The sequence below is a fragment of the Cyprinodon variegatus genome, unplaced genomic scaffold (assembly GCF_000732505.1).
Source record: "Cyprinodon variegatus isolate N-32 unplaced genomic scaffold, C_variegatus-1.0 Scaffold45, whole genome shotgun sequence".
Classification (NCBI taxonomy): Eukaryota; Metazoa; Chordata; class Actinopteri; order Cyprinodontiformes; family Cyprinodontidae; genus Cyprinodon; species Cyprinodon variegatus.
In genome coordinates, this window is record NW_015150498.1 from 787,682 (window position 1) to 799,027 (window position 11,346).

Sequence of the window (11,346 nt, forward strand, 5' to 3'; positions counted from 1 at the left end):
TAAGTGGCCCTTTTGACATTTATTAGCTTGAGTGAATATATATTTCAGATTTATTTTTGATATCTGAAATAGTAATTTTGCCTAGCAGTTGCTCTATTATGCAGTTAATCCTAGTCACAATTCATTTTAGATTAGAAGAATGTTTTTTTTAGATAGGAAGAATGTTACTGTAGATATCTGGAAGTAAAAGCCCAAAACACATGAATGGGAAACATGAGGTCATTTGTACTAGTAAAAATTACATTTCAGATATCTGAAATGTAATTTTTAGATAGGAAGAATGTTATTTTAGATATCTGAAATGTTCATTTTGACTAGAAAGAAATGCATTTGAAACACCTGGAATCAAGCTTAAAAAAAAAAAAAAAAATAGCGTGCCATATCACCATGGCCTCTCAAATTTTGAGCTCTCTCTCGAACTTCAAATTAGTTTTATAAATTTGCTGGCAGCTTTTTGTTAAATGCTATGTATGGGATACTTAGTATAATATTTGACAAGATCTCCAATTTCGAGCAACTTTGACTGAAGAATCGCTATCAGCAATAGTAAGCGATGTTATTTAAAAAGTAATGATCATGATAACGACATAGGCATGGCTTGAGCCATTCTTCCACTTGGTGCTGAACTGTCAACGTAGTGAAAGGCCAACATTAGACTCTATGGCAAATATAAACCAACGTCAGGCACTACAATTTCCCTCTACGTGGATTGAGGCGTGGAGCCACTCATTCACGTAACGAAAGCCACCTTATTCTTCACCAATAGAAAAGCTGAAATACCAATAGGGCGGGGTTAAGGCAGGTTATGTATGGCAATCCGTTTAAACGAAATTTCGGTTGTACTGCCTTTACATTCAAGATTTCTCAAATTGTTTTATGACAAGACGTTTTTAGCGATTTAAGTTATGTCTAATTATATTTTGAATAGTCAAAATCCCTATTCGAGATATCTCTAATTATATTCTAGTCGAAATGACATCAGATTGACCATTAACTTGTATGGATACGTCAATTTAAGATATCTAGAATGAATTACTGACTATCTGAAATACACATTTCATATATCTACAATTAAACTAAGACTAGTCATAAAGTATTTTCAAGAGATATATATATATATATAGTTTTGACTAGTCAAACTAAAATGGTCAGACCAAACTGAATTATTTTAAAACAGCTTGCCATTGTTACGTGTTTTCGCGCCCTTTACGTCACCAGCTGGGTGAATGATTTCAGTTAGCAATGGAGGCTTACATCAGCTGGTGGCGGAGCTTTTGACAGGAAGGATTTGGCTGCTCTGGGGTCCAGGTGAGACTGTTTATTTTTTTGCATTTATGGCGTACTTCAACCCTTCTCTGGCCAGCGTCTGGATGCTATCGAACTAATAGGTATGAATAGCTAGAAGAAGTTAGCCTAGCCAGTTAGCAAGCTTTAGCTCCACTGGCTAGCTAGTAGTGATAAAAACAAAACAATGGGCTGGGTTCTACAAACAGGACAGTGTATTCCCGATTTCGATAGAAAATATTACATTTTTAAGGTAACCAGGTTGTCACTTGTAATAAAATACAACCATCACCACTTAAAAAGAAATATTAATTTATTTGTATTAACCTTAAGATGGTAAATATTTCTGCATATGTACTTTGCTAACTATCTGGGTCTAATTAACCTCTCATTGCTTAAAACAAAATTGAAAAAGACACTCAGGAATTTCTGTAGAAGCTACACGATTATATAATCCGTGGAATTTAGGTTTCTCTGTAATATTCTTCTAACTTCCTCCACATTCCTTACATGCACTAACCTGTTATTACATATTACTGGATCTGTGTCTGTGCGTCTGACTGAATGTGTTTGTAATTGTTCAGATAGCAGATATGGTGAGGCACAGCACCATGTCGGAACTGCAAACCATCCAGCACCCTCAGGTTTGAGCTGCTCTTATCTTTTATTATCTCTGATTGCACTTCCTGTAAATGTGTTTCATCATGTTGAGCTGACTGGAAGTATTTCTCACTCTGATTTGGTTTGTCTGATCCAGTAAAAAAAGTATTAATTCGCTCTAAACGTTGGTGTGAATATTTTTGGTTTATGATAAGACTATTTTTTTTTCATCAGGCTAGAATTGTGTCCACAAATAGGTAGAAATACACTTGTAAATTTGTTTGTGTTTTTTAAGAATAGTCAATTACTGCTCATGCAAACAAGCAAAACATGTTTAAATTATTAAGCATGAGTGGAAATGTTTTTTGATTGTATTTTCCTGTTGATCACCACCTGATCTCTTTGTGGGCTCTCGGTCTTTCCCTTCCAACCCTCCCTGCCCGTCCTGTGTGGCCTGCTTCTCTCTGATACAGGGTAACCCCCTGGCCGCGGGCCAAGTAGGACAGAACTGTACGAGAATCCAGGACAATGGGAACGACACAGAAGAACCCCAGGCCCTCTCGCTAGGTCCAGCAGGTATACAGCACTTATTATACCTGTAGCAAGGCTGTCCATATTAAAATGATTAAAATACTGTTTTGTTTTGTTTTTTTTCTTTGGTTTTTGCACACATATTCTTCAGAGATTGAAAAAAGTCAGCCAGTAAACATCCCAGATTTTGTTAAGAGGAAAAAGAAGAAACGGACCAGAGCAACAGACAGCTTCACAGGCACCTTCCATGGTAAGGAAGCTGGAATTTTAATGGAAAACAGTTGATATTTGCCAAACACAGGCAGTATCTTCCAACAATAGTTTTACGGCTCACTTTCTCTCACACAGATCTCTACAAGCTGACCGATGAGGTACTAGGCCAGGGGGCATATGCTAAAGTTCAAGGATGTATCAGCCTACAAAATGAAAAGGAGTTTGCTGTGAAAGTAAGTAATGCTTTTTCTTAGACTGGTGAGAAAGCTTTTTTTTTTTTTTTTTTTTTTTTAGTACACTTAAGCATGTTTTATGTGATGTGTTGCAGATCATAGAAAAGGCTGCAGGGCACAGCCGCAGCAGAGTATTTAGAGAAGTGGAGACTTTATATCAGTGTCAAGGAAACAAGTGAGCGTCATCTGTTTATTGTATCATTAAAATAAAACCGGTTTTTAATGTGAATGGTTCTAATTTGCGTTAAATACATTTGTTTAGGAACATTCTGGAACTGATCCAGTTCTTTGAAGATAGCTCCTACTTCTATCTGGTGTTTGAAAAGCTGCGCGGAGGTGAGTATAAATACTTTATAAAAGTACTTTATAAAACTATTTATACCCTGATTACAACTAGAAAATGCATTGTGTTGTATTAAAGCGTTACATGTTGAGCCAGAAACAACACAGCTGAAACTTGCGATGACTTGACAAACGGCACAAACAGCACGCAGAAACATTGTCCAGCTCGTGAAGTAAAACACTGAAAAAAGAGAGCACAGGTTGCGGTGCAGAAGTTTTCAGAGTTGAGCGCGAGCCACAGAAATCCAAACGTCCCCATAACCGTTCTGAATATGAGAAGAATGCGAAACGGAACAGGAAAATGACAGAACATGCCCACTCCGTGTTTGAAAAGGCAAAACGGTTTCCTGGTGTTTCTGCTAAAGTAAAGGGCATAACCAAAAAATGTCAGTGGTAAATAAATATTATAGTACTTTTGTTATTGAATAATTTATTAAACTGCCTCGAGTGGAAAAAAAAAAGTCTTTATTTATTTATTTTTTATTAATAGGCTTAGTACACATCATAGCCAAAATGCTATGACTTTAATATTTCACATGATATTTTGTTTCAGTTTTCAGCCTTGGTTTCCTGATTTAATGCTTTCAGTTTCGGCCAAGAATTTTCGATTCAGTGCATCCCTACTTTTAATGCCTTTAATAGGTTTTCTTCCACAACTGGCTCCACTTGACATGCTCTAAACTGCAAAAAAAAAAAAAATGAAACATTGTCTTTTTTCTTAAAAAAAGTGCATTTTTTTTATTGAATTGAGGAGGCAATTCAGGAGGCAATTGAGGAGACAAATTACATTTAAAATAAGAAAAAACAAATGCATTGTCTTATTTCATGTGCATTTTATCTAATTATATTCATTTCAGAGGAAAAAAATACTCATTCGACTGGCAAATAATCTTATTTACCTGCTCAAATCAAGGCTAAATACACTTAATTTAAGAAATTTTACTTATTTCTAGATCGTTTTTGCTGTGTAATCTAACATGCTCCCAAAACCTCTTTTCAGAACAGCTCTATTTATACTGAGAACATAGGTAGACTCTATAATCCATTACTTTCCTTTAGTGGTTTAAGGGTAAAAGGAACTTAATATGAAAATGTTACATACTTCTCCGATTTTTGAATTTGTAAACGATGTAAAAAAATTGATCCTGTTAAAAATGAGAGTAAATACTTTTACAAGGTGCTTTAAACAGAGATGCAAGTAATCCTGATGTGTTCCTGCAGGCTCCATTCTTACACACATCCAGAGCCAAAAGCACTTTAATGAACTGGAGGCCAGCAAGGTAGTCAGGGACATCGCCATAGCTTTGGACTTTCTACACACAAAGGGTACGCTTATTTCCAACTAACATACCAAAGTCTAATATTAAAAAGGTGAGAATATTTTTTGGCTGATGTTGTTTCTTAGGCATTGCCCATAGAGACCTCAAGCTGGAAAACATCCTCTGTGAATACACCGACCGGGTGAGTTTATTTTGTTTTTAAAAAGACAGTTATCCCTGTAGATGTCTGTTACGGCTGTAATAAATGCGTCTTTCACCCTCCTGTTGTCTCTCAGGTGTCGCCAGTAAAAATCTGCGACTTTGATCTGGGGAGTGGAGTGAAGCTCAGCAGTGCCTGCACTCCCATAACTACGCCAGAGCTCACCACACCAGTACGGCTCCATAATATTTTTACTCTAAACTCTGATTAAAACACCAGAGAGACTTTTTAACATGTACCTTTCTCATTGTTAGTGTGGCTCGGCTGAGTATATGGCTCCAGAAGTAGTGGAGGCGTTCACGGATGAAGACTCCTTCTACGACAAGCGCTGTGACCTTTGGAGCCTTGGGGTCATCCTCTACATCCTGCTGAGTGGAAGCCCCCCCTTCACGGGTCACTGTGGCACTGACTGTGGCTGGGACCGTGGAGAAGCATGCAGAGCGTGCCAGGTATGCTTCCCTTTACACATCCCGTCTGTGCATTCTTACTTCAGTGTTCCAGCTCCATACAGGGTAATTCATTTCCCTTTGATACCACTCTGAACTTCCTACAGTAAATAGGTGGTTTATTTTATTTAATACCCACTGTATTTCATTAGGAGTGAAAGACCAACACAATGTACATTGTAACTAATAATGGAAAAGAAAAGGACATAAATATCTGGAGAGGTGAAAAATCAAAAGGCTACAACTGTAAAGCGACCACCATTGGTGTAAAGTAAAAGGACTTTATAGAAGAATAAGAAGAAGCTATCATTGAACAAAGAGCTCCCATTTTTAGACGTGCATTAGATACACAGCCAGAGCTGATGGACCAGTTTAGGTTAAAGCTTACTCTTTTGTTAGAATAGCCCAGCCAAAGCCCACGGATAAATCTGCTTGGGAATCCTTTGAAACACTAAGTGCTTTTGTCAGATGCTATCCTTTCTGATTGGTGAGCTATAAGAAGAAATGAAAACAATTCTTTTTTGTTCTTCCCTTTTTTCTATTCAACACAATTAACTGTTATTTAAATGCTGAAAAAGAAAAGATGTATAAAAAAAATGCAAGGTTTAATTTTTAACTCATCATTTTCCAAACATTTTCTTCTAGTGGTGATGAATTTCAGTAACTAAAATGGGAGAAATTGTATAGATATTAGATCAAATTATTTCAGCTTTAACTGTTTCATATTAAACTCCCCTTTACTATCAAAACTTGAAATTGAAGGTGGTACGTGTACGACTAAAATGTCATCTGATTCTCTTAAAATGAGCACTAATTGTTCTGTTTTCCTCAGAGCCATCTGTTTGAGAGCATCCAGGAGGGCAAGTACGAGTTTCCAGACAAGGACTGGGCACACATCACAGAAGAAGCCAAGGATCTCATATCCAAGCTGCTGGTTCGGGACTCCACTCTGCGCCTCAGTGCTGCTCAGGTGTTACAGCATCCTTGGGTCCAAGGGGTCAGTATTATTTATGTTTATGTACCTTTAGCACGTTTTGATTGAATGTCAGTAAATTTCTCTCTTCTTTCTATAACAGAATGCACCAGAGAGAGGTCTTCCAACTCCTCGTGTTCTACAGAGGTTTGCTTTACAAGTCATTTGTTACTAGTTTACCACGATTTCAAACAAAGCTATTGCATTTTTATTGTATTTTTATTTATGTATAATTTTTTATTTATTTAGAAACAGCAGCACTAAAGACCTAACCCAGTTTGCAGCAGAAGCCATTGCCTTTAACCGGCAGCTGTCCCAGCATGATGAGCAGCAGGAGGATTCAGGGGCCATCGTCTGCTCCATGAGGCTGTCCCCTCCTTCAAAGTCAAGACTGGCCCGCAGACGAGCCCAGTCCAATGCTATGCGCAGCGGTGACTTCGCTCCTGGTTCTGATGACCTCGCAGCCTGAAACACCAGCATGAACATCCTCCTTGTTCACCTTTCTAACCTATTTGAGTTTTTTTGGCTCTTTTTTTAACAGGAATCTTATAGAAATGCCGACCTGGCATTAGGTGGAAACTTGTGTGGACTTAGTTTTACCTTTTCAAAAAAACTTTTTTTTTTTTTACTTTACAGATTTATTTATTGGTAATTATTAGCTGAAACGGATAAAACAAACCTCTATCAGTGCCAGCAGGTAATATTCTAGTACATATCAAGAACAGAATTTTAGATGTGCACTTTTTTTAATGTCTTCATCCAAAAAAATTTTATTTTGGGAGATTTTATTATTTCTTGTTGTTTTGTTGTTGTTGTTAATTGTTAAAAGCTGCCGTAACTGGATGATGTTTTTCTAGGCACACACAGACGGATGTTTTTGGATGTTGATGGGTGTTTGTATTTAAATATGAAGGATCTAGATGGATGATTGTTGGAGTTTACAGCACCTTTCCTTTATATTACCTGCTAAAGTCATAATGTGTTATTGTATTACAGCATGGGTGCTAAATTCAGGTGCAAAAATTAAGAGGCTTTTCTCTGCAACACAAGCTACCTGGAGCACTTTACGTACTTTAAAATCAGCCAGTTTTAAATAAATGGAAAAGAAGCCCATCTGTGCCATTTTAAAGAAAAAAACATCCCGAGAATCTATGAGTTAAAGTTGTTATGAAGAGGTAACATTTTATTTTTAATGGATAGTTATTAGATAAGAAGTTCTGCTTATAATTAATCACATTATTTATAAATTTACAGTTGGGATTAGATATATCTTAAGTCAAATATGAATTGAATTTGAGTAATTTGGCTCTTTTAATGCTGTCCTATTTTTACTTCAATTATCTTCATTAGTATTAAATTTATTATTTTTATTATTACTACAACCCAAAATGCAATGTACAGTTATGTATGAAACACCCTACCTCATAACTCTTTATCATAACTTATTCCATTAACCACTTTATTACTAACTTTAGAAAAAAGCCTCACTTTTCATAAATGTGAAATCCATCATTTTTATTTTAGAATTCATACATGCAGGTGAACAAGACATCTTCTGTGATATATTTTTTCTTTAAGGTTGTAGAAATGGGCTTCCATGGTGTAATGGAAATATACATAAAGCATTTATTTAAAATATTCAAGAAATGACAAAATACTTCCATTATTATTTATTTCTTTTCAAGTGTAACTCCATAACAGAGAATGATCCTTATCATTTTCTCCTTGTCTTATAGTGTTTTCATTTTGTTAACGTCAGCTGTGATCTTTGCTTTTAAAATAGTCAAAGGGATTTATTTTCATGTTACATTTAATATTATAAAAGAATAATCTATAATGAAACAAAGGGATTTATTTTTATGAGTATTTTAAGATTTCTATCTGAGTTAATGTGAACATTGAAAAGGGGATGGAGAAAGTTGAGGTTTGTTTCTTAAATCTATCGTTATTTTTGCTTAACTTGTTTTTTATTTCACAAGAGCATATCTGATTTTCAGTGTCCAGCAAAACTTCTTTTAACCCCTTGAGTTGATGTGGTACCTCGCACTGTTGCCATGGTCACCCCATCTCTTTAGCAACTGAGAGATTTCATTGTCAAGCTGAAATTGAGAGAGATTTGCTCAGAGGCAACATCAGGAAACGATTAGTTGCCATGTTAAAACCCTCGCTCTTTTTTTCTTTTTTTTATGAATCATAAAAAGAAACTGTCCCCCCCACCCCACCCCACATATCGACTTGTAAAGGCATCAAATGAGATGTGGTAATGGGTACACAATTAAGAAGCCCTGCAGAGCTTTAAAGTGGAACCTGATTTACAAAGCTCTCGTGCTCAGAGTACATTTCCATTGGGATGCTGTGTTCTCAATAAAAATGTTGAAATATTATCTTCTAATTGGTGTTGGCTCATTTTGTACATTTGTCTCAGCTGCTCTGATTTGAAAGAGTTCGTCAATAATATTTTATTTTCAAAGACTCTTTTGTTCTAAGTGAAGGCCAGAATCAGTAGGAGGGAATAAAAGAAGTGTTTACTTTGTGCAAAACAGAAACATTGTTTGGATTTATACCAAAGCTGCTAAAGAAAAGCACAATTTAAGTTTGTATACAGCAACCCTTATCTTTTCATTGCAAAAACCACCATCTTACAATGATTAAATTTCATATTTGATAAAGCGGTGATATCAAAGACCTGCCATCCTTTAATGATTCATGTTTTATAAAAGCATTTTTTTCTCATTAAAAGGGAAAAAGATGTTTGGATATTGGAGAGGTTGTTCTACTCGCTCTGCAGCGCCCCTAGCGGTGAAGGTTAAACATTGCAGCAGCTCAACCTGCTGGAGGGAAACATCACTTTCATCCTGCAGCTGCTGTGCAACAGGATGCAGAGACAAAGCGCTGCGAGACTCACAGCAGGATTACTGGTTTTATCAGAGGTAACAAAGAATATTTTGTTATAATGCTTCTACTATCAAATGTTGGGTATTTGATTTATTATTATTATATTTTTTCCTGCAGAATCAGACCTGTGTGCCTTTAAATTCATTTCAAACATTCTTTAAAAATGCCAAAGCTAATTAAATGTTTTTAAGAGTTGGTTTTGATGCTGATAAGGATCTTCTGTAACTGTCTGTCTTATACTGGGTCTCAGGAAGCCTCTGACACTCTGCTGTTGAATGATGCTTACTGTTTTTTTTTTGTTTGTTTTTTTTTCTTCAAGCTGTTTAAACTTGATGGCAAATTGAGCAAAAAAAAAAAAAGAAAAGTAATATTAGAAATGCATAAAAGTTTCCTGAAGCTTCTCTAATAAAATTCTCTATCTGTAGTGATGGAGTGTCCCATCTGATCCAATCAAGACATGGTGTTATCAGATAAAAACTTAGGATCATCTGCTCCCAGCAAGATCCCAGAGCGGTGCAGCCTGCGGCATCAGAGCCTACCCTCCCCGGCCATGTGCTGCGCCTGCGGCCTGTGCATCATGCTGGCTGGCATCAACATCACCCTTGTGGGAGCTTTTGCTTTTGGCACCTTCAGCCTTACAGCCAACCCTCCCATCATCATCGGGCCTCTCTTCTTACTGTTGGCTGTGGCTTTCTTCACAGCCTGCTGCGTGGTCAGCAGGAGGCCACCCTCCCACGTGGCTCGAAGGGCCCACCGAGGGGAGAATTGGGGGCTGATTAGGATGGGAACTGCAACTTTCGAGATGGAGATGAGTGAACATACCCTCCAGGACACCACCGCCATCCAGCTCAGCCCTACAAACTCCCCCAGCTCTTCTCACAAGTCCATGTCGAACCAGGGGGACGGCACTGGGCTGAGCTTATGTCGGGATGAGACCAGGGAGCTGCAGATCTCAGAGATGAGTGACATGAGGGCTGCTGGAGATAAAACAAGTCTGACCACTGAAAGCAAAGAGATCTCTTCCACACAGGCGTTACCTGTTCAGGACATGTCCTCCTCCACGTAGCATGTACCTGTATCTACCCGACTGATGGATGCAACTAAGAGGACACAGTTGGATCATCTACAGTATCTGCAAAACAAAGGAAAAAAAGACACTGGATAGTGTATTAGTCCAAGGCCCAAATCAGAAATAGGAAAACCCAATAGATACTCAAATTAAAGTCCATCCTAGTCAAAGCAGTTTCAGATTTCTTTAAAATCACACTAGCTGAATTTAACACTGACAAATTCTGCTTTTGAAATTCAGCCTTCATCATATAGTAGTTTTAAATCCAAAGGAGGGATTAAAGAGATATCATTGTTCATGCAGCAACATATTTGTTTCTAACCTTCATCTGATTTTTTTTTTTCTAAATAAGTAAATTTATAGTGAAAATAGTAAATTCTTTTTTTCACGTATTCTATTAATATATGGAAAACATTTTTCTCAGGCTTTAAATTTGTGATTCCTGGTCAGAGCCAACGAAGCATCCCTGATGTATGTTTGAGTTTCTTAAATGCTTACGTGTTTTCTTCTCTTTCATGTCATGCTATTGTGTGTTTTTGTTCAAGGCTACCACGCTGTAGCTTGAAACACGGTGCAGCTCCTGTGATTGCTTATTCTATTACAGGATATTGTCACGTTTATTGCTGTGCTTTAAGATACACCTTATCACTCTTCCAACAGAAAGAGAATCTTAACCTTTGTTTTGCTTTTGTTTTTCCTGCCTGGTTTAAATGTGCTTCAATACTTCTTATTTGTCTCCAGTAGGTTTACTGCTGTTTGTGATGCTGCACTGTATATAAGGATGGAGAATAATGTGTGACCATCTGAGCGCCATTGAGATAAACGTTGCTCTGTAATCTTTACTGATACCGTTAACTAAAACTTCACATGATAATACAGAGTTTCTCTTACCGTTCCACATTACATCTTGTATAAGGTGATATAACCTTCAAACTGTGTAAACCTGATAATAGTCCATTTATACTATTTATATGTCATGTGAATATGAAAAATAAAAAAGAACACATTCTCAGTGTCTGGAACCTTAATAAGATCCCTGCTGTGGGTGCATCAATGTTTTTTTATAGACATGAAGCCATAAAAATGGTCAGTTTACATAAAACTGCAGGTTGTGTGGATAAACTCATTTGTTATCTGAGAAACACCAGCAGCAACCGTGCAAACATTTCCCTCTTAACATGTTGCCCATCACTTGGCATCGAGCCCGACAGCTGCGGGCAACAACAGGAGCGCCATGTTTACTCATCATTATACACATGCTGTCCCCAAACACAGGAGGCC

At 37.1% G+C, this 11,346-nt stretch overlaps 2 protein-coding genes across 2 annotated transcripts; both read left to right on the plus strand.

The window, feature by feature from the left end:
• The first annotated feature begins 1,206 nt into the window (after positions 1 to 1,206).
• Positions 1,207 to 8,466, plus strand: mknk1 (MAP kinase interacting serine/threonine kinase 1). Its single transcript, XM_015370397.1, has 14 exons — positions 1,207 to 1,308; positions 1,869 to 1,928; positions 2,358 to 2,460; positions 2,567 to 2,665; positions 2,764 to 2,861; positions 2,957 to 3,036; positions 3,124 to 3,197; positions 4,425 to 4,529; positions 4,609 to 4,664; positions 4,759 to 4,854; positions 4,937 to 5,131; positions 5,961 to 6,125; positions 6,205 to 6,248; positions 6,351 to 8,466. Exons 2-14 carry the CDS (start codon positions 1,878 to 1,880, stop codon positions 6,568 to 6,570), a joined length of 1,386 nt encoding a protein of 461 aa, XP_015225883.1. The 5' UTR covers positions 1,207 to 1,308; positions 1,869 to 1,877; the 3' UTR covers positions 6,571 to 8,466.
• A 400-nt stretch (positions 8,467 to 8,866) lies between these two features.
• Positions 8,867 to 11,012, plus strand: LOC107081968. The gene is made up of 2 exons (XM_015370357.1): positions 8,867 to 9,031; positions 9,422 to 11,012. The coding sequence occupies exon 2, from the start codon at positions 9,454 to 9,456 to the stop codon at positions 10,060 to 10,062; it is 609 nt and encodes a 202-aa protein (XP_015225843.1). The 5' UTR covers positions 8,867 to 9,031; positions 9,422 to 9,453; the 3' UTR covers positions 10,063 to 11,012.
• Positions 11,013 to 11,346: the final 334 nt, after the last annotated feature.

Bases quoted from the DNA above. Each gene is read 5' to 3' on its own strand.
- mknk1 (XM_015370397.1), top strand. From the start codon at position 1,878: ATGGTGAGGCACAGCACCATGTCGGAACTGCAAACCATCCAGCACCCT. The intron at 1,929-2,357 runs GTTTGAGCTGCT...TCTCTGATACAG, and splicing joins AAACCATCCAGCACCCTCAG to GGTAACCCCCTGGCCGCGGG. The intron at 5,132-5,960 runs GTATGCTTCCCT...TGTTTTCCTCAG, and splicing joins AAGCATGCAGAGCGTGCCAG to AGCCATCTGTTTGAGAGCAT.
- LOC107081968 (XM_015370357.1), top strand. From the start codon at position 9,454: ATGGTGTTATCAGATAAAAACTTAGGATCATCTGCTCCCAGCAAGATC.